The 25,259-nt window shown below is 40.1% G+C and overlaps 2 protein-coding genes across 2 annotated transcripts; one reads left to right on the top strand and one right to left on the bottom strand.

Moving 5' to 3' along the window:
- Positions 1–5,720: 5,720 nt before the first annotated feature.
- On the bottom strand, positions 5,721–6,725 carry LOC117186457 (stromal interaction molecule homolog). The gene is made up of 2 exons (XM_033387316.1): positions 6,201–6,725; positions 5,721–6,074 (listed from the first exon to the last, which is right to left on the bottom strand). The coding sequence occupies exons 1-2, from the start codon at positions 6,604–6,606 to the stop codon at positions 5,935–5,937; spliced, it is 546 nt and encodes a 181-aa protein (XP_033243207.1). The 5' UTR covers positions 6,607–6,725; the 3' UTR covers positions 5,721–5,934.
- A 16,619-nt stretch (positions 6,726–23,344) lies between these two features.
- LOC117186150 (protein ALP1-like) lies at positions 23,345–25,018 on the top strand. Its single transcript, XM_033386332.1, has 4 exons — positions 23,345–23,517; positions 23,580–23,979; positions 24,052–24,154; positions 24,236–25,018. Exons 2-4 carry the CDS (start codon positions 23,652–23,654, stop codon positions 24,732–24,734), a joined length of 930 nt encoding a protein of 309 aa, XP_033242223.1. The 5' UTR covers positions 23,345–23,517; positions 23,580–23,651; the 3' UTR covers positions 24,735–25,018.
- The last annotated feature ends 241 nt before the right edge of the window (positions 25,019–25,259 follow it).

Here is a 25,259-nt window from a genome sequence, read left to right as displayed (position 1 = left end):
CTGCGCTCTGATCGACTCTGTCTCCGAAGCAACGTTCATTACGCAACGTCTTGCTGAACTTATCAAATTGCCATTCCACCGTATCCAGGCACAGGCCTCCGTCCTCAATAATGTCGTATCCAATCAGTCAAAGCAGCTCTGCAGTTTTTTCATCCGCTCTCTGACTAAGCCGGGCGTACAACTAAATGCCACAGCCCACGTTATTCCGGAATTGGCCGCGAATGCTCCGAGCCTTCCATGAGCGGATCCTACATTTTTCGAGAGCTCTCCAATCGATCTCCTGATTGGAGCCGATCTCCTACCAACCGTCCTGCTAAGCGGCTTTCAGACCATCATATGTGGATCTCTCCTCGGACAAGAAACAGTTTTCGGCTGGGTACTCACAGGCCCAGTGCCTAGCGTGGAAAATTAAATTTTATCCTTTTCATGTAGAATTTCCAGACTACCTATCAAACTGGTAGAAGCCTCGGGGTCCTACTACGAAAGTAATTTCCTTCCAGCTTCCTCCGCAGAATTTCTCGAACGGTCTCCTACGCTTGACCGAAAAGAATATTTACAAAATAATAACGGGATGAAAGATCAACGCTCTGTGTCGAATTCAAGCCGGCACGTGAATGTAAATCCGTCCTTAGACCAACAGCAATTTCTAATGTTCTAAATGTGCCTTTAACACGTTCTACGCTCCTTACTAATACTCCTTCCCGTCAGCCGACCGGTCGTGGGAACCGCAACACCATCGTTTGCGACTCCAGCGTCCAAAGCTGAGCGCCGCCCTCGTCTCCCCGTGAGCCGCTCCATGGGAAGGACCCCTGCGCCATCCGTCGACTCCCTTCTACAACATCGAAGCATCAACATTCTCCCGACGGCGCTGGTGGCCCTGGATACGGGTTTCAAAAACCTCGAGTCGGCGGCGCTCATCGACCCATGAATGCCGGTGAGCTGCATCGTCGACTCTTTGGCCAGCGCCTTCAAGTTACCCACCACTCATGCAGGGGACGAGATGGTGTGTACCGCGATTATCCGATTATGGGCGACTTCCAGATGGAGACGGTGCTTAAGATCGAGCCCCGTTTGCGCATCCGCGCGTCGATCCGACAGCTGAGCGATCCCGTTCGGGTGCGGTTCGGCGACCTGAGGCTTGCCGATGAGCAATTTTATCGACCGGCCAAAATCTCGCTTATCTTGGGAGCAGACGCCACCCGAAGGTAACCCAGCCCGGGTTCCTTGCACGCGAGGACGGACTGCCACACGGCGTTCACCGCAGCTTAACGCTAAAGCTAGTTTTTACTTACGCTCCTAGCACCGTTTCAACCTGCCGCGATACATACACTACTCTATATACGAAACACTGAATATCCAAAATATATGAAGCTTAATATTATTGGAAACACTGCGGTCTGACCTCTTCTTTTGTCTACCACAAAAAAGAATGTATACAACGCATAGCCGAAAAGTGCAAAAATTCGATAAGATCTTTGGATAATTTTAATATATTTAAAACTGTAAGCTCCAAGTTGAGAAACTTATCAATAAACAACAATTTTTTCAACTTGTATGATTTATGTAATATATAAATATATTTTATCAGCCATGCTCCGGGTTTCACAAATTTTTGCGTTAAGATTTCGGAAAAATTCGCAAAAATTGAAATCTGTGTGTTCTGGTTTTTGCCACCGTTTGCTATCGATAGTGTTTCATTTTCAAATTATTTTGCAATCAAGCAGGCTCCGGTTTACTTTTCCGATTTACTTTTGATTTCTCTGTTTTCAAAATGGAAAACTTTTCCTCATAAACGACTTTTTATACAACAAAACGAAACTTAATTGGAAAAGAAAACGAGGGGGAACGATGCGGGTTGCTGCTGCGACCGTAACTCTACATTTATACCCGATGCATAGTCAGTATGGCTGCATTGAGCGACAAAGAGTGCGTGCGGGAGAGACAGAAAACGTGTCGTCGCGCGCTGCGTAGCCACTGCAAATTGATTTGTTCCATTTCCAATCTGGTAGATATAGTTATTCTCTATGATTGTGCGTTTTTAATTTTCTCGTATTATCAATATTGTTGTTGCCATAGATTTTCGTCCTTTGTGGGGGCGGAAGGGCTTATTTTGAAATATACGTGTAATAGTAAGATCTAACAGGAGCGTGAATACCAAATTTGGTTGCTCTGGACTTAATAGTCTCTGAGATCTGGGAATTCATATTTTGCAATAGGCAAAGCGTGTGTGTTAGAGAGACAGAGCGAGAGAGAATGAATTATTTTTCTTGATTCTGGATATAATAATGATACGATCTGGTTCAGATTCGGCAGCCTAGAAGATATAGTCATTCTCTACGATTCTGCGTTTTTCGTTTTCTCGTATCGTTAAAATTGTGGATGCCACCGATTTTCGTCCTTTGTGGGGGCGGTAGTGGGCGGGCGAAGTTTTGAAATATACTTGTAACAGTGACATATCACAGAATTCTGGATACAAAATATCGTTGGTCTAGCTCTTATAGTCTTTGAGCACTTATAGGCGCTTATAGGGACGGACAGACAGACATGGCTCAATCGACTCGGCTATTGATGCTGATCAAGAATATATATACTTTATGGGGATGGAAACGGCTTCTTCTGGACGTTACACACATCATCTTTCACCAAAAATCTTATATACCCCTATACTTATTTTGAGCATCTGGTATAATAAAATATTCGTAAATCAAAGAACAAACGACATGCCAACTATTGATTTTAATATTTTATCTGTCAAATTGAATTCGCAATTTGTTGTTTTTAGTTTATTTGGGTGGGGTAATATTTGAAGTGTCGTTAGAAAAATATGTTTTAAATATATTTAGATAGAAGAGCATAAATTTCCAATTTTATAAATATAAACTTAAAACATCAGCAAATATATATTTATATTCTTTTTCCCGCTCATACAATTTTCTTTTTTTGGGCTAGGTGCAATTTATTTAGAAATCGCAAGCTTATTAGCAACAGGTTTTAAGTCTTAAGAATCTTACGATTTGCGAAAACCGGAGCACACATTATTATAGCTAGAAGGAATAGGATAAAGTTCAGTGACTATGATAGCGTACCCACGCGTTTACTCATTCTCACACACACAAAAACTTTTCCGTCTCCGTACGCGCTCTGGTGGAAGGGAGCGAGATTACGCGTTTGGTGTTGGTGTGTTGGTTGTTTTCGCTAAAAATCAAATCGTCCCTTTTGCGAACAGCTATACCAAAATACATATTAAATATATTGTATTAATTACATAAGTCTTAAGGTCACATATAATAGGTATAAAAGTAGAGCCGAGCAAAGACCGCGGCTCACAACGTTCCCGATAGTTTGTAAATAATTTCGGTCTAACTCAATCCTCAAATTTTGCTTTGAAATAATTGGTCAATGTAACAGCCCTTGGCGTTTTCTTGCTAACAGCTGTGCGTCAGCTGGGTGCCAGATTCGGTTATCAATACATCGCAATAAAATCTCGCTTACACATATCAGAGGATTGAGTGTGCTCAAAACACTACATTTTGCGCTTAACAGCAGGAAATTGAGTATTTTACAGAACATGTGAAAATTACACATATGATAAATTTTGCAAAAACGCGAGTATTTAAAAACAAAAACGGAACATTTCGGCTGAAATCGCGAAAGTAAGTGATGAACGAAACCTGCCTGATAGTTTATTTTGAGCTCTATACACTTTGTTCAACGTGTTCAATTTTTAAATCCTTTCTAAAAAAAAATGATTTGTCGAGGACCTCAAAATAGTCTTTTTTTTAGATGCCTTCATCGTTGGAATCAAATCTCTTTTTGCCAAGGTCAGGGTGAGGGAGCACTTCGTAGCCTTCGTGGAATTTTGCCATAAAAACGGCACATGTGGGCACCCTGGCATTGTCCTGATGGAAAAACATTTTTTCTTTACCAAATGCGGTCGTTTGTTTGTCTAATCCTTATTAAGCCGTTCTAATAAGTTGACATAGTATTCGACATAGTTGACAAGGTCAGATTTGCTCCTTAACGTCAGGTTTTCTAACCTCAAAAAACCAATACGGTCGAAACATGTTTGAAAAATTCATCGGGGGCTTTTGGGGTTACTGATTACGAGTTTAATGTCAGTCAGCCGCCAAAACTCGTCCTTATTTTAGTTAAACAACGCCAAGCACTTCTGTGAAGTTGTCAAACGATTGCGCTTGTTGTCGATTGTGAGTAAATGCGGCACTTATCTTGAACCAAGCTTTCTCATACTCGTTCATTCATTCCAAATTGAAACAACTGAGCCCATTTATATACCTATGACTTCCATAATCCCTCGCACTTTCAATCTCCCATCAGCCAACACCATATCATACATTTTTTAATTTTTTCGTGTGTGTAGACCCAACTTAACGGTCAGGACGTTCGAAATCGTTTGTGCTTGTACGTGCACAACGAAATTCAGTAAACCACTTTTTTACCCTTGAAATTAATTGTGCTTGCGTAAAAAGCACACTTTTTCCATTTTCTCTTCATATTACGAGGAATTTTGCCATCAACGGCAGTAAAAAAAAAATAAAATGACGCAGTTTGTTCTAAATTTTGACGGGAATCAACTAAAAGAATGCTGTTGACGGAAGCAGTCTTGCAACGGATTTATTCAACAGCCTTCGTATGACGAACAAGATAAAACGGGGATCTTTCAACATGTTGGAAGCCTCTTCAGTTCCATTAGACATGTGAGAACACAAAATGAATAAGTAATAATAATAAAATAATAAAAATAAGTAATTCTTAGCGGCCGTCAGCCATCGGTTGTAATAGGATGTAGCGGATAATATGTTTTTCCTGACGCGGTGCTCCTGGGCTCTAATATATAGAATATAGAGCGAATTGCGACTGGTCTGTCACACGCCGTAACTGGTAAAAGTGCGACTAAACAGGACCTGTTTACGGTCTCTGCCTTGGTCATGCTGAGAAGAAAAAGGAGGTGCTCTGCGTACTCTGTTTACCGCCTGACCTCCATTTTCAAGAAGGCTTCCCGGGGCCAGCGGGTTATGCCTCGGATTTAAAAATGCAAAAATCTTATACTTTATACCCGGTACTCAGTCAGTGTATATGTACATATGTGAGCTTATGATCTATGTAACAAATACAACATATTTTATATGTCATTTGGAATCGCTGTTCGCAAAAAGCACGATTTGGTTTGTTGTCAAAATATAATTTAATAAAAATCGGTAGAACCGTATGGGGGATTTTCATATGTTAGACTTTATGTTTCCATTTTTCTTTACATTTTTTATTTACATCCGTTCCTTTTTTTCTCTTTTCTTAAAAGAACACCAGCCGTTTCATCTCACTCCCCTCCACTAGGGGGCGCATTCTGCGTTAGGAAGAGTGTGTGTGTGTGTGTGTGTGTGTGTGAGAGAGAGAGAGAGAGACCGAGAATGAGCAAGCGCGTGGCTGCGCTATCGTAGCCACTGAAATTTCATTTGTTCCTTCTGGCTAAATAATGATCTGATCTGATTCAGATTCAGCAGTCTGGTAGATATGGTCAATTTATATGTGGACGCCACAGTTTTCCGCCCATTGTGGGGGCGGAAATAAACTTGATTCAGCCTGATATCCTTATCCTGCGTAAGCTCTTAAAGTCTCTGAGAACTAAGCGTCAAACAAGACGGACAGATGATGCTGGTCAAGAATATATGTACATATATACTTTATGGGGTCGGAAACTCTTCCTTCTGGGCTTTACACACATCCACTTTCCCCGCAAATCTAATATACCTCTATAATCTTCGAGTACCGGGCATAAATAACACCAGCACAAAGGAGAACGATATTCCTCTATAAAATCGTTGGGATCGCAAAAATCGACGTCTGGAAATCCCAGGGTGAAATCGGTTACCGAGGTGGGTGCCAAGCTCATTTGCCGAAGTCGCGAAGGGAAAGTTCCTAATTGGCGTCTAAGACAGGAGCAGAGCTTATCAGGGCAGAGTAAAAGCCATCGTCTGCCAAGATGCAGCGTCCCTCTACATGAAGGTAATGGCACGGTAGGAGAGGGCTAACCAAGGGAAAGCCCGGATATACGTTGGCTAAAAACATACCAAAAAACAGGGTTTTATTGCAAGAAAGCCAGAAAAAAACTAATTTCTAAAAAAATATGTTGAAATAAATGCACTTATTTTTGTACAGATATATACTAATTTTTACCAACTTACTGAATTCATTGCTGACTGCCTGCGACATGGCTTCACTTAGCAGATTGTATGAACTTCTATGCAAATGTTGCTCTATATGAGTCGAATGTCCACTACCACTTCCAGTATGCAATGCAGCATTATGAGATACGTGTAATCCCATAGGCGGAGATTTTGTAGTTGTTACCACCGATGATTCAGTTCCCAGAGTAACAGTATACAAAGGAGATTCGTGGGGAATATACGAGTTTTGCGAAGCCTCATTAGATAAGTGGTGTGGAGCTAAGTTGGTTTGCGGCTTGAATTTTTGGTACGTATTGTAGCGATTTGAAACGACAGATACTTTATGTGCATCATCGGTTAAAGTGACAACATTTTTCCACACAAAGCAAAATAAAAGCAGATAATAATTCCAGCATTGAAGCATTTTGTTGCAGTTGACGGTTTATGTTTTAGTGTTTTTTTAGATCAGAAATTCACATTTGTAGTTTCCGTGTCTGGGACTTCAATAGCTGGATCTGAAATCATACATAAAATATGAAGATTTATAATAACATTTTTATTTTGTCTTCTTCAGATCATCCATTTCTTAGTTTTTAAGCCATCAACTAAAAAATGTTTGTATACTCTTGAAGAGGATATTATATGACACTACTTAACAAAATTGAACTTTTTTCGACGATGTGAACCAAAACGACTTTTTCATAGATTTGGGGCTTTTTGGATCAATGTCGTGTTGAGTAATGTAATTGGTCAGAACTAAGAATTATTTTTGTAACGTACAAAAGGAAGCATCTTAATATATGTAAATCAAAATTGGATTCTTAACTCTGCGAGATATTTAAAAAAAAGTTTTTGTACACCGTCTGATCTTATAACTATACTAGTATATAGTGACATATCCATAATTCCCCACATCCCATACACATTATGTTTATGTACAATTCATCCACCCATCCACACAAGTAACAGGACCCCACTCAAGAATCAATAACTGTTTCTTCCCATACTCCAAGCTAGGGCCCCCCATAATATAAACAATGGACCACATTGTTTCATCAACATTAGAATCACGCCACTCTCGAGAAATCGATTCTTTAGAATCACGCCACTCATGAGGACCAATCAAAGCTAGACATAAAACCAAGAAGTATCACATTCCTAGCTCCGTCATGTAATGCAACACCGATCGCCAGCAGTGGATGCCTTTCATCAAAGCCGACGCATCCCCAAATATCGATCCAGGCACGTACGCCACCGACACGAAGATGCAGCCGAGGAAAGCAACGCCCGAAGCCAGAGTCGGGAGTTCCAAGAGAAGGGCTCATGGAAACTAGCCAGCAGCAGAGAGATCAGTTCCGTTTGAGACAAGCAGACGTAAAGTTAAGTCGGGGAATTCAACCAATCTTGTGACATAAAGAAATTAAGTACTAAAAATAAAATCTTTTTTAAAAACTAAATTTCGAGTTGCGGATATTTAACTGGCGCAGTCGGTAGGATTTCGTTTAAAATTAACTCCTATATTTCGGTAATGGTCAGCTTGTGTAATTTCTAATTACTGTGATCACGTAATCCCGGAATCGTTAATAAAATTGTGAAATCCGCCAAAGAACCTATGTGTTACGAGCACATACGATTTGCAAAACTAAAATTAAGTGAACTGAAGTAAGCGGAGATAGTGATCCACCAAGAACAGTGAAACACTAAATACAAAATCAAAAAACTTACAAGTAACCCAAAATAAAGTTAAAAACTACTGAAAACAAAACAAAACCCAATCAACACCAACAATATGGCGTTACCACCACTATCATTGAGCGAAATCCACTTGAACCAGGCACTGCTGTCGATCAGACAAAAACCTGCCTATGACGGTTCATCTGGACAGCTAAGCTCATTTATCAAACGAATCGAATATGTATGCGGATTATATCCAACTGAAGATCTTCGCCAACAAAGGATCCTATTTGGAGCGACCGAGATCCAACTGTCAGGAGAGGCACAACGCATATCGCAAATGATACAACCCAACACGTGGCTCGAACTGAAGACGGCGCTGATCAACGAGTTCAAAAATCACACACCATATGAAGAACTCTTACGACAACTATACACCACCAGATTCAACGGCAGTCTTCGTAAGTTTATAGAAGAATTAGAGATAAAAGCATTATTAATAAACAATAAGCTAAACTTAGAAAACATACCAGAAAATAATGTCATTTATAAAAACGCTTTGAACAACACAATTAAAGATGTCATTACTCGAAAACTTCCTGACAGAATGTTCATGACCTTAGCAAGAAAAGATATTACCACATAGTCTAATCTTAAGAAGGCAGCACAAGAAGAAGGATTGTACGAAGCTAGTACAACAGATTCAGGTACAAATAAAGATCAATCGAAATCGTCTCAATCAAATCGAAAGAATGTTGGAAACTATTATCCAAATTATAATACTACTAACTATCACAATCAAACTCAGAGTTCATCTGGAACAGGTCAGACTAATCGAACAAATCAAAATCAAAATTCCCAAAATCCTGGATTATACAATGAGTTCAAAAATTCCTTGAATCAAGGTAGGGCTCAGAATCCATTCAATCAGCAAATATCTCAAAACCAAGCTAGTGGGAGTGGACCCAACCAACCTACTAAAAGAGGGAGGGAGAGCCAGAGTGGCCAAACGAAGATGGACGTAAATTTTTATCAAGCCGCCTCGGAAGAAACCGAGGAGGACCCTATATAAACATTACCATTAATAAAAGAATATTAAGGTGTATCGCTGACTCGGGATCATCGATCAACATCATGAAAGAAAATTATACAGATTCCGAGATAAAAGACGATAACCTTACGGTCCATACCATCAATGGACCTGTCCGTTTAACTAAGAGTATAATGAGGAATGCGAACAAAACATGTCCGTCCGAACAAAAGTTCTACATACATAACTTTTCCGAAAATTATGATATTTTATTAGGAAGAGAATACTTGATGGCAAGTTAAGCCGTCATCGATTACAGAAATGACACTGTAACACTAGGAGCTAGGTCGTACCCAATCATTCAGAGTGGAGAAGCTATTGAAGCCGGCAAGACCGCACAGAAGTGCACTGATCCCTCTACAAAAGAAGAGAATATCGCACCTAAGTGCCTTGACCCATCTCCAGAGGGAGATCAATACTTCGCTTCCGCTCTAGACAGTGAATTAAGGGAATGTAATCAATTAAGATTGGAACACTTAAACGACGAAGAGAGGGAAGAGTTAAAGAAGGTCTTATATGAGTTTAAGGATGTGCAGTACAGAGAAGGTGACAATTTGACTTTCACAAGTACAATCAAGCACGAGATCAAAACTCAACATGAAGACCCGGTCTACAGCCGACCATACAAATATGCCCAGATACATTATCAGGAGGTAAACCAGCAAATCAAAGATATGATCAGGCAGGGAATAATTCGAAAGTCGAATTCTCCTTACTGCTCGCCCATATCTATGATTCGGAAGAAGATAGATGCTTCAGGAAAGCAAAAATATCGAATGGTAGTAGACTATAGAAGTCTAAATGAAATAACAGTTAAGGACAAATTCCCAACTCCACGAATGGATGAAATCCTAGACAAACTAGGTAAATGTCAGTATTTTACGACAATCGATTTAGCAAAAGGTTTCCATCAAATACCCATGGAACCTAGCTCAATCCCCAAAACTGCGTTCTCCACTAAGCATGGACATTACGAGTTCACTCGTATGCCCTTTGGGCTAACCACTGCCCCAGCTACCTTCCAAAGATGTATGAACAATCTGCTAGAAGAGTTAATCTTCAAAGATTGCTTTGTATACTTAGATGACATCATTATATTTTCCACTTCATTGGAAGAACACTTGTTGTCACTAAGGAGAGTATTTGGAAAGTTGAGAGACGCCAACTTGAAGCTACAAATGGATAAATGTGAATTCATGAAAAAGGAAACTGAATTCCTAGGTCATGTAGTCACTACTGAAGGAATAGTACCAAATCTAGGCAAAATCTCTGCCATTGTCAAATTTCCAATACCAGAAACGACTAAACAAATAAAGTCATTCTTAGGTCTGTGCGGGTTCGACAGGAAATTCATTCCTAATTTTGCAAACATAGCAAAACCCATGACACTCAAACTAAAGAAAGGAGCTGTCATAGACCCCAAGGAAGAAAAGTACGTCGAGGCATTTGAGAGACTAAAAGTACTCATCACCTCAGACCCTATCCTTGCGTTCCCAGACTTTGACAAAATGTTCACGGTAACAACCGACGCTAGTAACATAGCATTGGGAGCGGTTTTGTCACAAGAACACAAACCGATCTGCTACGCTAGCAGAACCCTAAATGAACATGAAATAAACTATTCAGCCATCGAAAAGGAATTATTAGCGATCGTATGGGCAACCAAGTATTTCCGTTCATACCTGTTCGGTAGAACATTCGAGATACAAAGCGATCATAAACCCTTGATTTGGTTGAACAACCTCAAGGAGCCAAATATGAAATTACAAAGGTGGAAAATAAAACTGAATGAGTTTGATTTTAAAATGAAATATCTACCAGGCAAAGAAAATCATGTAGCTGATGCCTTATCAAGGGTAAAGATTAATGAAAATCTCCTTGGAGAAGCTTCCAATAGCGTTGGTGCAACTGTACATAGCGCACAGGAAGACAATCTAAATCACATTGCCATCACGGAAAGACCAATTAACTATTACAATCGGCAAATTGAGCTAATAAAAGGCAATGAAGATAAGGTAGAAACAATTCGTTATTTTCACAAGCTAATCATCAAGATCACGTATAAGGAAATGACTAACACCTTAGCGAAGGATATAATAAAGGAATATCTATGCACCAAAAAGAGCGCATTATATTTCCATAACGAAATAGATTTTCCTCCATTCCAAAAAGCCTATTTAGAAATCATTAATTCTAACAATATAACCAAAGCTATTAAATCAAGCACGAAACTCCTAGATATTCAGAATTACGCTGAATTTAAAGAAACCATATTAAAGAATCATAAAGGCTTACTCCATCCAGGGATAGAGAAAACCGTCAATTGGTTTAGGGGAAAATACTATTACCCGGATTATCAAAAACTAATCCAAAACATCATAAACGAATGTCCTACTTGTAATATTGCCAAAACAGAGCATAGAAATACGAAGTTGGCATTCGAAACTACACCGGAAATACTGAACATCAGAGAGAAATACGTCATAGATTTCTATATGGTTGGTAACCAACAGTTCCTATCATGTATTGACGTATACAAAGAGCAAAAAGATCCATCATGAAAGTTTTTAACGAGATGGGCAAACCAATTGAAATCAAAGCCGATAAAGATTCAGCTTTTATGTGCACAGCATTGCAAGCATGGCTGAATGCGGAAAACGTCAAAATAGAGATCACTTCCAGCAAAAATGGAATATCTGACGTAGAAAGATTTCATAAAACAGTAAATGAAAAATTAAGAATAATATCTAGCGAGGATAACCCAGAAGATAGATTCACGAAGTTTGAATTCATTCTTTATACTTATAATCATAAAACCAAACATAATACCACAAATAGGACACCAGCTGATATATTCATTTATGCAGGCTCACCTGATTATGACACCCAATTAAATAAAGTGAATAAAATCACTCAATTAAATAAAAACCGCATAGAGTATGAAGTAGATACCCGCTATAAACTATCACCTCTAGTTAAGTCTAAGGTAACAAATCCTTTCAAAAGGACGGGCGAAATTAGACAGGTAGACGAAAAACATTATGAAGAAAAGAATAGGGGTAGGAAAATAACTCATTATAAATCAAAATTCAAGAAAAAGAAGAAATCTAATAGAAGCAAATATAATAATTCCAGAGAAACCGAGGAAGTTAATGGAATCGGCGAACTTCAACACAATTAAAATCCTCATCTTCCTCATAATTACCATCGTAATGGCACAGGGCCAAAACATAGAAATAAATCCTATAAAATCCCAAAACGGATATATGATATTCCAAACTGGATCGATTAACATACCTATCAATTACGAATACCATTATCTAACTGTTAATGTAACTAAAACCGAAGAACTATACCAAAATTTATTAATGCAAGCCACTAAATTCCAGGACATAATCCAAATAAAATATCTAGTAGACAAATTGCAAAGAGAAATGAACGGGCTAAAAATAACCAAAAGAAATAAAAGAGGCCTAATCAATATAGTAGGAACAACCTACAAATATCTCTTTGGAACACTAGATCAGGAAGATAAAGTCGATTTGGAACAAAAAATAGAAAATTTAGCCAGCCATAGCATTCAAATGAATGAACTAAATTTGGTAATAGATGCAGTTAATAGCGGAATAAACGTTATAAACAAACTAAATGAAGAAAAAGACAGGAATCAACAAATAGAAATTTTGATATTCAATCTACAACATTTCACAGAATATATCGAAGATATAGAACTAGGTATGCAATTAACTAGGCTCGGTATATTTAATCCAAAATTATTAAAACAAGACTACCTGGAACAAATAAATTCTGAGAAAATACTAAATATAAAAACCTCCACATGGCTAAAATCCGATACCAACGAAATTCTAATAATTTCCAACATTCCCAAAGACATTACAAAAGTACCAATCTATAAAATCGTTCCGTATCCAGACGAATTAAATAACATGTTAACAGATATGACATACGACAAGTACTACATAAAAAATTAAGAAGTATTTGTTAAAGAAACTAGATTGAAAACCAATGACAATTGTATAAAAGGAATTTTAATGCAAATTCCCACTAAGTGTCCATATTCCAAAACTTTTCAAAACTTTCAAATAAACTTTATTGAACCCAATATACTAATCACATGGAATCTTCCAAAAACAACGCTAAACCAGAATTGTGTAAACCAAGAAATCATAGCGGAAGGAAATACCATTATAAAAATCTACAACTGTTCAATCCAATTAAATGAATTTACAATATCAAACACAATGTTAGTTTTTGCCCAGAATGTTTATGTCAACAACAACATAACTAAAATAAAACCACTGTCGTATGTCCAAACTAATGAAATAATTATGCAATACACCAAATATAGTAACCTATTACAAATAAGTCTACTAATTTCATTTGTCGTAATTATATTAGTACTACTAAGTTATGTAGCTGTTAAATTTAAGAAAACTTCTAAAAGAGTCACGGTTAAATGTATTAACCCTATAATAGAAGCAGAAGAGGAACCAACCTCAGCCACCGCACTTGACACCCCGTCACTATACCCGAGGGTAATCGCCTAGGGACAGGCTAATAACAAACGTTGGGGGAGTGACATATCCATCCATATCCACATATCCACATCCCATACACATTATGTTTATGTACAATTCATCCACCCCATCCACACAAGTAACAGGACCCCACTCAAGAATCAATAACTGTTTCTTCCCATACTCCAAGCTAGGGCCCCCCATAATATAAACAATGGACCACATTGTTTCATCAACATTAGAATCACGCCACTCTCGAGAAATCGATTCTTTAGAATCACGCCACTCATGAGGACCAATCAAAGCTAGACATAAAACCAAGGAGTATCACATTCCTAGCTCCGTCATGTAATGCAACACCGATCGCCAGCAGTGGATGCCTTTCATCAAAGCCGACGCATCCCCAAATATCGATCTAGGCACGTACGCCACCTTTTAAGATTCCCGATTTGTTCCTCTGAAATGGTCTCAATCGGGCCAAATATTGGCCTTCCAATAATAAAATGACCTGGTGTTAATACATCCAGATCGTCAATATCATTTGAACCTGTATAAAAAGGACGTGAATTTAGTACCGCTTCAATTTGACATAATAGAGTTGCCATTTCCTCATAGGTTAAATTATTGTCCCCAATTACTCTTTTTAAGTGATATTTCACTGATTTTACCCCAGCTTCCCAAATACCTCCGAAGTGAGGTCCTGCGATCTGTTCTCTTTCTAATATTAGCACCACTTTTATGTTGTCCTTAAGCGCTCTTTGGTATTCCTCGTCTAATTTTCGCGAAGCTCCCACAAAGTTGGTTCCATTATCGGAAAATATTTTTTTTAAACTTTGCTCATGCTGGCTATTATAATTAGAGTGTTAAGACCTTAAAAGAAAAGTCTAGACATTTGCGAGTTGAGTTGTAAATTCAAACTGAATTTTGTACAATTTGGTAGTCTATAATTATCGTTAGACCTACGCAGAGGATACACTTTACTGAGGGTGTCTTTTTGAGTACATGCTTACATTAGTTTTATTTTAGGACCGCATTTGTTAAGTGTTTTCTCCACTTGTGTTTTGTTGTCGTATTAATGGGTTACAGATCTCTGTTTACACCAGTGCAGTCATAACTTGTCTACTTTATGTTATTTCTTTAGAGATCGGTGTTGTAACATGAGTTTATGTGTACAATAATCTATTTATATTTAAACATTCTGCAAGGGGCCGAAAGTGGCATTGTATTGACGATAATATGTTCATGTTTGAACATTCTGCAAAGGGCCAAAAGTGGCATTGTTTGTATTTGGATTCTTGTGAACCTTTTTGTGTACATTTTCTTTATAGCTATAATTACAAGTACAGATAATCATTTACAGTCAATTACAGTGGGTAGGGAAGTGCTATCGTTTGCAGTTTTCGTGCTACTTTAATTCTTCTTATGGCATAGATTATTAATATTATCATTATTATGATTCCGATAATCAAGGCCGCATGTCCAGATACATGATGGAACTTAAGTCCTTTAAGTCATGATGACCTTCTTTTAACAATTTTATTTCGTTTCTTAACTTATCCATTTCTTCCGTATGGTTAATTAATGGTACTGTTAATGGATTCCAAACAATTTTTGGTATTTTTCTTATATTACTTATATAAAAGGATGAAATTGGCTCGTAGCTTTCTGTTTGAATACTGTGATGAGGTACTAGTATTTTATCATCGGTTCGCACAGTACAACCATGTATTATTGTTAAAATTCCTTGTTGCGGAAGATCAATTAGTTCTTGATTTGAGTTACTACATTGAATTCTAGCATTAGTGTTTACTGGAACTTTGAAGATCCAACTACCCTGTCTTTCTAATTCGACCCAAAATGTCCTTGTCTCTGCTATCTTCCTATAAACGCAATTTGAATTACCCTTTGGTTTGAAAGGAGCTATCTCACAAGCATTATCATTGGCATTGCTCCAAGGCCAATTACCTTCGCATACTCTTCTATTCGTTTGCCATTTTTATACTTGATACTCAAAATGAGTATTGCGGTATATTAGATTTGTGGTGAAAATGGATGTGTGTAACGTCCAGAAGGAATCGTTTCCGACCCCATAAAGTATATATATTCTTGATCAGCATCAATAGCCGAGTCGATTGAGCCATGTATGTCTGTCCGTCCGTCCGTCCGTCCGTCCGTCTGTCCGTCCCCTTCATCGCCTAATGCTCAAAGACTATAAGAGCTAGAGCAACGATGTTTTGGATCCAGACTTCTGTGATATGTCACTGCTACAAAAATATTTCAAAACTTCGCCCCGCCCACTTCCGCCCCCACAAAAGACGAAAATCTGTGGCATCCACAATTTTAAAGATATGAGAAAACCAAAAACGTAGAATTGTAGAAAATGACCATATCTTTAAGACTGCAGAATCTGAATTGGATCGTATTATTATTATAGCCAGCATCAAGAAAACAATTTCATTTTTTCTCGCCCTGTCTCTCTCTAACACACACGTAGCATAGGCGGCTTTGCTTAGAGTAAAACATTAGCGCCTAGATCTCAGAGACTATAAAAGCTAGAGCAACCAAATTTGGTATCCAGACTCCTTATATATCGTACCGAGACGAGTTTGTCTCAAAATTTCGCCACGCCCCCTTCCGCCCCCGCAAAGGACGAAAATCTGGGGATATTCACAAATCTCAAAGACTATTAACGCTAGAGTAACCAAATTTAGTATCCGCACTCCTATTAGATCTCACTATAAAACGTATATCTCAAAATTTCGCCCTACCCCCTTCCGCCCACACAAAGGACGAAAATCTGTTGCATCCACAATATTGCACATTCGAGAAAACTAAAAACGCAGAATCATAGATAATGACCATATCTATCAGACTGCTGAATCTGGATCAGATCGCATCATTTTTATACCCAAAAGGAACAAATCAATTTGCACTGGCTACGCAGCGCCCGACGTCACGCTCAGACTGATTTTCTGTCTCTCTCGCACGCACTCTTTGTCGTGTCGTTTAATATTAGCGGCGTCTGCCGGAGGAGAGCCATACTGACTTAGTATCGGGTATAACCGTAGAGTTGCGGTGTCCGCAGCAACTCACAACGTTCCCCCTCGTTTCGAATAAATGTATGATACCAGCCAGTAACTCCTAAAAACCTTCGTACCTGTTTGACTGAACGAGGTGTTGGGAATTCCCGAGTGGCTGAAACTTTTTCTGGATCGGTTTTAATAGTTCCATCCCCAATGACATGGCCAAGGTATCTTACTTCCTTCAAACAAAATTTACTTTTTTCGACATTAATTGTTAACCCAACTTGTTTTAACCGAGATGCTAACTCGGATAACACACGCACATGGATTTCGAAAGTAAAAGATACAACGAGCAAATCATCTAGATAGACGAACACTTCATGTCGTAACTGAGAGGGTATAACTTTATCCATTAGTTTACACATGGTTTGTGGAGCGTTGGTTAGTCCAAATGGCATCACTGTGTATTGATACAGGGGTCTCCCCGGGACGGTGAACGCGGTCTTTTCGCGAGCGTCTGAAGTCAATGGGATCTGCCAATAGGCATCCTTCAGGTCGATGCTGGAAATGCAAGCTAACGTGGCAGACAGGACAAATCTTTTTGGCTCCAGCTTTACGGTTAAAACAGACTCGGTGGAATTGGTGTCCACAGCTTTTGGTAGTCGGCCTTATATTCCATCGATCAAAGGCATGGGATATGCGCTCTTCACTGTGACTTCGTTGACCTTCCGGCTATCGAGACATATTCTCACCTTTCCAGGTTTCCTAACGAGAACGACTGGTGACGACCATGGACTATCGGACTCCTCAATAACGCCAAGCGCTATCATTCTATCTACTTCCTCAAACATGACCTTTTCGACGGCAGGAGATACCGAATAGTGCCGCTGTTTAATTGGCTTTGCATCCCCTATACCGATATTTATTTATTTATTAAATTAACAAATTATCTGTTAATAATGGTACTTAGTTACTAAAGGCAGAAAAAGATAAGTTAAAAGTTAGCTAAATTTAAATGATTATAAATATTGCATGCAATTAGTTTAAGAGACAGTTCAGGGGATAGGGTTAGACAGAGGGAGTTATAATTATGGCATAAAACCCTAAAAGGTTCATGATCAGCATAATTAGACCTACATATGGGTAGACGGATAGGCCTAAAAGTACGGGTAGGTCTGGATGGAACGGCCAAGTCAATCTGACCCAAGAGAGTTTGGGAGTCAACAGTCCCAAGAAGGAGCTTGTGCACGAACATTACGCCATTGCATATTCTGCGATGGTGCAACGACGGCAGGTCAATAAGATTTAGCCTAGACCGGTAGGGTGGCAAGATTCTACCCGAGTCCCAGTTAAAGTTCCGAAGGGCAAAAATTAAAAATTGCTTTTGCACGGATTCAATAACAGCCTGCTGCTCTTTATACTGCGGGCTCCACACACAAGAACAATACTCCAATATAGGACGTACTAACGAGATGTACAGTTGTTTCGTAACGTACGGGTCGTCAAACTCCTTGGACCAACGCTTGATGAACGCTAAAACGTGACTTATCCAGCTGGTTCGACCTAGACCTTCTTTGGCGAATGACGGGAACTTTTTGATAGCCTCTGACAACATGGCCTGTTGCGAATCCGTTAGGCTTATATGCATATGGTCATCCTTGGCTAAGGCAGCAACTTCGGGCCTGGCATTCTGGGTTACTACACCTGGAGGTAACAATTTAAATGCAGCCCAAAAGTCAATGCCAAGGTATAATTCTTGAGCGAGTGATGGTACTAAATACAATGTTATTGGTTTAGTTTCATTTCGAAACAGCACGGGAGTGGTGATCTTGCCTACAATTTTCTGCGCAGCTTTATCAGCAGTTCGCACAGATGCATTAACGGTTTTGACGGTCGCATGACTAACTTTCAACGCTAAATCCCCTCCTATACAACTGATTGTTGCTACTGTATCCAAAAGACCAGTGACTGTTCTCCCCAATAGTTGGACCTCTGCATACGGTCTTATGTCCTGCGCATTCCCAACTACGGCGGATAACAAAACTTTTCGTTCTTGCTTTCGTGCTACATTATACGCACATCTACGCAACTTCATTCGTAGGGAGCGTGGGCTACAATTCTCTATCTCTGTCCCGGTTGAAGTGGTAGCGAGTTTGTTTTTGAACTCGTTACTCCGTATTGGTGGCTTTCGATACCATCTGTCTGCGTGCACTGATCAACGGTGCACGAGCTGCCAAGTTTTTTGGATTGCATTTTCTACAAGAGGGCTTGTAAGTGTCAGCTTTCCCACACCCATAACAAAAAACCCTCCGCTCTCCAGTACATTCTTGGTAACGGTGACCTTACTTCCCACAATTCCAACAGTTAAGGGTCATGTCATCAATACTTGCATCATCTACACCATCAGCATCGTCATCCGTCTCACTGAACGTTTGATGCATCTCATTAATATGTCGTTTGGACGCAGCACGCTGCAACGTTGCCGTAGATTTGGACACGTTCTGCAAGAATCGCTCGCGAGTACGAACTATATGACGTAGCTCTGCGATACTCTTCATGGGTACATACAAGATTTCGTGTTGAATTTCTGGAACTAAATTGGCTTTAAGAGCTTCTAACAGATAGGGCTCAGTCATTGGCTGTACTAGTTTGTCTGCCAATGCGACTATTGCTTCATAAAATAAATCAAACGGTTCATTTGGCTTCTGTTTCCGCTACGTGATCGCTGAGCTGAATTGAGTCTTGTGTACTACGCACAGGTCGGACTATCGGATGAGGGGGACACTCTTGTGGTATCGCCAGAACCATTCACTGGCACTGCCCTCAAACAGGTTGCTCGCATATCTGGCTAACAGCTCAAAATTTCCATTTAAGGATTGGTTGGTCATGTCCTTTACCCTATAAATGAAGTCGTCCACGCCAATGGAGGAATGACCTGAAAACCTTTTTTTCCAATTTTAAATGATTTGGCTTATTCTATCAGCTCGTAGCTCTGAGACTGGCGGGGTCCCTCCTAGACTATATCTAGATGGTGGCTCTCTGGCCGTCTGTCTTTCCGAACTACCCCCGAACAGTTGCTGAAACGTTTGTTGTTCTACCTCGTCGATGTTTTGTGTATTGATTGGTTGTGAACGAACACTTTCAATACTTTCACGGGACGCCGTTTGCTGAATCGATAATTTCTGCATTCCAGTTTCTATCGTCTGCGCTAATATGTGGGTTTGAGCCTGCATTGCAGCTGCCATAGCATCGGCAATAACCTGGTGTAGACTTGCATTGGTCGAAGCGGCATTTGCTTCCATTTGTACTTCCGGGTTAGTCTCACTAACAGTTGACCCGCTTGGGGCGTCTGTGTTGGGATCGGTTGCCCTACCCTTAGACCTAGTCTGGTGCATGGTTGTGCTGGGGTCTTGGCTTGCAGTCTGGGCTGCGGCAATCTCCTCAGCTAAATTAAAAGCCGATGCATGCAAGCTAACGTGGCAGACAGGACAAATCTTTTTGGCTCCAGCTTTACGGTTAAAACAGACTCGGTGGAATTGGTGTCCACAGCTGGTGGTAATTAACTGAGCTAGGTAGTCAACTTCCTTGGCGCACGTGCTACAAATTATTCCCTGATTCTCTATTTGAGCGAAATTCTCGGGACTAAGACTTAGGGGCATGATTATCGTACATAATCTCTTACCCAACGATCTTTTATAGATAATTACGAAACTAAATACGGACTAATTTATATATCAAGGCAAAGGAATACAAATGGCAAAATGTTTTTAAATAAAAGGATCATGATTCTGCTTCGATGCACATAAGAGATAGACTGAATCTCGTTCGCTATCTAATCTCACTGTCTAAGAGACGAATTCGTGTAGAAGACAAAGACACTGAGTCGGGCAGGTTCTTTCTACCGCGAGACAGGCGGTAGCTTTTTGCCATACATACACATGATTTCTATCAACGGCTGAATCCTATCCAAAAACTGGACCAAGTAGGTCTTACTTTGCATCAACTGGACCAAGAGCTTACTCTAAAAGCTTCAGGATTTCGACAGTCGACGACGCTCTTTATAGTTGGGAGGATGATAGAAAATAGAAAAAGATGCAAATAAACTTGCTTTGCGTATACTCTCAACTCCGCGAGATAGGTTATAGCTTGTCGCCATAAATTAAGCCAATTTCGATCGACGGATGGAATATCTACTTGAACTAGATCGATATACCGGCAGCGGTTAAGTCAGATGCAGCTTAAGTGGACTGGACCAAGAGCTTAATGGAAAACATCAGGATTTCAACAGTCTCTCTCGCTACACTATACCTTCACAACCGGTATTGAGGGATGGATAAAGTTAGAAAGGTTGTCTGAACCAAGAAGGATACGGAATTTCCAGTCGGGTGTAGTTGACTGTCTTTCGGACATTTACTGGGGCTGTGACCGCTCGGGCCCCACGTTGGGCGCCAATATTTTTATTTTTCTTTAAAATTTATTATATATATAAATATATAATACTGTAACAGATAACGAAGCAGGAGGCTAGGATCTGAAACGGTAGACGAGCAGATGGAGGGTATGATCGAGATCCATGCACGCGTTGCTGCCGGTCTCATGGTTAGTCGGGTAGAGTGGGGGTGGGGTAGGGAGAGATCGCGTCACGAGCTCGAGCATTAGGAGCAAAGACAATAAAAATAAGTTTCGCTCAAGGTTCAGACGGAAGAAATTTACAGAGAAATGACAGTGTAGGGAGATGAGTCAGCGGAACGAATTCGAGCGGGAGTTGCCTGCGGTGTCATTGCAACTCGGTATGCCCACCCTTCCTTGATCGCACCGGTCCAAATAGGCTGAGTAATGGGTAACGATCCCTAAAATAAACGCTCTATTTCTGCTAGGTTACGTCATCTCGGCGCCACATGATCCTTAATAACGGCAACAATTAACGGGAATTCATTACAAACAGTTTATTCATTAAACTTTTCTACAAGCTCTCTCTACAGGCTGCTAAGTGGGTAGATATATATAAAGGCTACTAAAGTAATAAGGATAATATGTTCAATTAAGATTAATTACATATATATATAAATATATCATGATGAAAGATCTTATTAGACTAGGGTCAACTAATTATAAGGAGTATATTCAGGAATAATGGTAATTACGTCACACAAATAGAAATATATTCGAATGGTTTTCAGTTTAAATGCAAAAACAAGGGACGGATGGATGCATCTTTAAAGTGCACAGAAATTGCTTGTGGGGTAATCCCAATCATAAGTTCGGTTGTCGATAGATTCGGAATTGCAGAAAGTTACATTGCTTGCGAAAGATCAGAACAAAACAAACACGTGAACAATTGGATTGGTCAGCGTTACAGTACGGCTGGGAAGTTTACGGTCGAGGCATGGAAGCTTTAATGTTGCTTCGACTTGCGTAAAATTTTGAATTCACATATAGCAGACGTTCACAGGTTATCACTCACATTATGATCAAATCCAACGATGAAAGCGCTTCCATGTGGTCGATGAGGGTGGCTGAAAACTTGTAAATATCAATGTGTCAGAGTAGTTCCTTTCCTTCTAGCTGCACATTTCTTTATGATAATCCAAACAAACCGAATCACACGAATTTAACTTTTAATGTTAATCCTAGGGTCAGTACAATAGTGGGGTTCCAAAGTATTATTCCAATATGAAGAAATGCATGGGCATAGCCATCATGATCGAGACACCGAATGACTTCATCAGCAAAGCAAACAGTATTACGGCACCGGTAATTGTCTTCTCCTTTAGCGTTACTGTTCGTATGCGGGTGGCGTAAGCGACGTAGCAATGACGAAAGTCTCTGAAGAGAGAATCGTAAACTTCACACATACATATGTATGTCACTGCACGCGTAGATATAAGCCCATCGACCGTTTTTCACTGGTGTAGGCCGAGCAAGGCTTGTATGTGTGTGGACCCACGCCGGTACACCCTGCGGTAAATACAGTGATGCTCACATGTATGCAGACGCCACGCCGAAAGAAGATTTGGGGTCGAAGACGGCTAACACATACATTAGTCGATCGGTACGATGGGTACTTACATATATGTGTGGCAAGGTGACGAGACTGTAGTGGGTACGGCTTACGGCACTACGACCGGCGTTTCGTACGGTATTACGTACGGCCAAACCTATGGTTAGGTTTTAAGAAAAAAACGAACTTTAATTTTCTGTTGGCCGGCAGTTGGGGTACAATTTCACTCACCCGATGGGTTCGGCCTTCGCTTAATAAACGTAGGAATGGTCGGCTGATCTTTTGACTAGATCTTAGCCACGATGGACACGCGGTAATTACGGTCGAGGTTAGAATTGTTCCTTTCACTGCACTGACTTGAGTTTTTTCTTCAGACGTCCGTCTTGGATCGCGAGTACAATAGAAAAGAGAGGCACAAGCCACTCTCCTTCCGCTTGAGCCCTTGGTCCTCTCATTCCCCTTTTCTCACCACACATTGACAGTTGCCGCTGTTAGCTTATGTCATTTTTGCTTGCGCGTAACTGCCCTAAAAGTGCAAGGTGCATGTCTAAGGGAAGGGGAAACCGTGGGACGGTTCTGCGATATTTTTGTTGGACAGGCGCCACTACAAGTTACATGCCGGAACATTTTTTAACTCAGGGCACATGTATCGTAATAGGCTCTGCACACTGAGCCCATCCCGGGGGAATGGTGGGATTTTTGGACAGATGTGAAACTCCGATTCACACTGCCACCATCCACCATCCGTCAAAAGCAGCTGATGCCAATAACAAGTTCATTAAATTTGCGCGGAAGATTTATTAATTCTTGGTTCTTATATTGGATGATGAAGATATAGCAATTATTTCGGCTTTGGTTCAACAGCAAAATATTTTCTTGCACCAACTAATAATGTTGCTGTCAATGAATAATGATGATGACGATGATGACTTTAACATTGACGAGGATGAGATGACCCAGTCGGGTAACTGCCATAAAAACACAAAAGCCAGGAAGATTATGGTCGTTTGTGAGTACTTCTACTAACTTCAACCATAGTTTAAAGTACAAGGACATATTTTATGGTTTTAGAAGCGGTTCGGGACATTTTGGGAGAAAGATGTACCAGAAAACAACGAGGCGTTTTTCAAAGAGAGTTTCCGAATGGAGAGGCCCTGCTTTGATATTTTAGTGAATCGGCTTGAAGTGCTGCGAAAGAAGGACACCAACTGCCGAGCTGCAATTCCTTTGGAAAAGCGCATCGCCATTGCGCTATACACTTTGGGCTCGTCCTCTGAGTACCGAACAGTTGGCAGGCTTTTCGGTGTAGCTCCAAACAGTGTGTGTAATATCCTGTACGAGTTTTGCAGAGCACTTATCGACGAGTTTTCGAAGGAGTACATGTCGCCCAATTACCTAACTTCCGACAAAATTGATGAGTGCGTAAAGGGATTCGAGGCAATTGGGTTTCCTCAGTGCCTAGGTGCAATTGGTAGGAAATCAATTAGAACTTCAGCAATATGTTTACATATAAATTGGTTTTTAAACTTCCTTTTTATTCTAGATGGATGCCACATCGAAATAAAACCACCAGCAGCTGAGGCAGTAGACCACCATAACTATAAGGGCTGGTATTCCACAGTCTTGTTTGCCCTAGTGGATTATAGGTATGCAAATATCTTGCACAAAAATATGTATTTAGCAAGTTGGTTTAATGTCCTAAATTATTTAAATCCGATTCTTTTTAGATACAGATTTAAATACGTAAATATCGGCTCTGCAGGAAGGTGCAATGACTCGATGATATACCAGAAGTCAAGCCTTGCAAAACATATCGAAGCATCGGCATTACTCCAAGAGAAAGCCAAGGAAATAAGCGGAGTAAACGTCCCTGTAGTGCTTATCGGGGACTCGGCATTTAGGTTTTCTAAAAAGCTGATGAAACCTTACCCGTTTTCCACAGTCGCCTCTTTGGAACAGCGCACGTTTAACTACAACCTTTCCAAAGCTAGGCGAGTGGTGGAAAATGCATTTGGGCATTTAAAAGCCAGATTTCGAATAATCGGAAAAGGTCTTGATAGCCACCACAAAAATAATAGCGCCATAATAATGAGCTGTTGTATTTTACACAATATAGTAAATATGCACAACAGCGCGATTAATGAAAATTGGGAGCTTGCAACAAATGAGCAGCGCGAACAGCCCGATACCAGCAACAGTTCTGCTGACTTTAATCAGTCAGCATAACAGATACGATCTGCAATCGCAAAATATTGTGTAGACCGTAATGAAAATTAAAAACTTATTTATTTTTATTTTTTAAAACTTCTAATAAGTCGTTCTGGAATTTTGTTTTGGTGCTGATCAAGTTCTGCACCATCTTCTCCTGCCTAACGTCGTGCTCCTCCTTCTTTCTGTGGTGGTCCTTTTGTTGTTCGAGACGCTCCTGGGCGATCTCTGCCAGCCACGAAATGTCGGTCTTTTTCTTTTTCTTTGGCGGACGCCCAGACAAGGTGCTGGAGCTACAAGATCCGTCCAGGTCCATCTCAATAATATCCGAAAAGTACTCATCAGGATCTGCAATGAACACCTTAAATGAAATATATTTTTTTAGCAATAAATTAATAAAACTTACTGTCGTTGTCCAATGTGCTCTGCTCCATGTTGTTTATCCGGTAGCACCCCAGAAATGAGTTTAATTTATCGTAATGTTGCCACCCAGATGGAGCACCCCCGCTCGGTCCAATTTTATTTTTTTCAATCCTGCAAAGT

This window comes from Drosophila miranda, chromosome XR (assembly GCF_003369915.1).
Source record: "Drosophila miranda strain MSH22 chromosome XR, D.miranda_PacBio2.1, whole genome shotgun sequence".
NCBI lineage: Eukaryota > Metazoa > Arthropoda > Insecta > Diptera > Drosophilidae > Drosophila > Drosophila miranda.
This window is presented reverse-complemented; position numbering and strand designations above follow the sequence as displayed.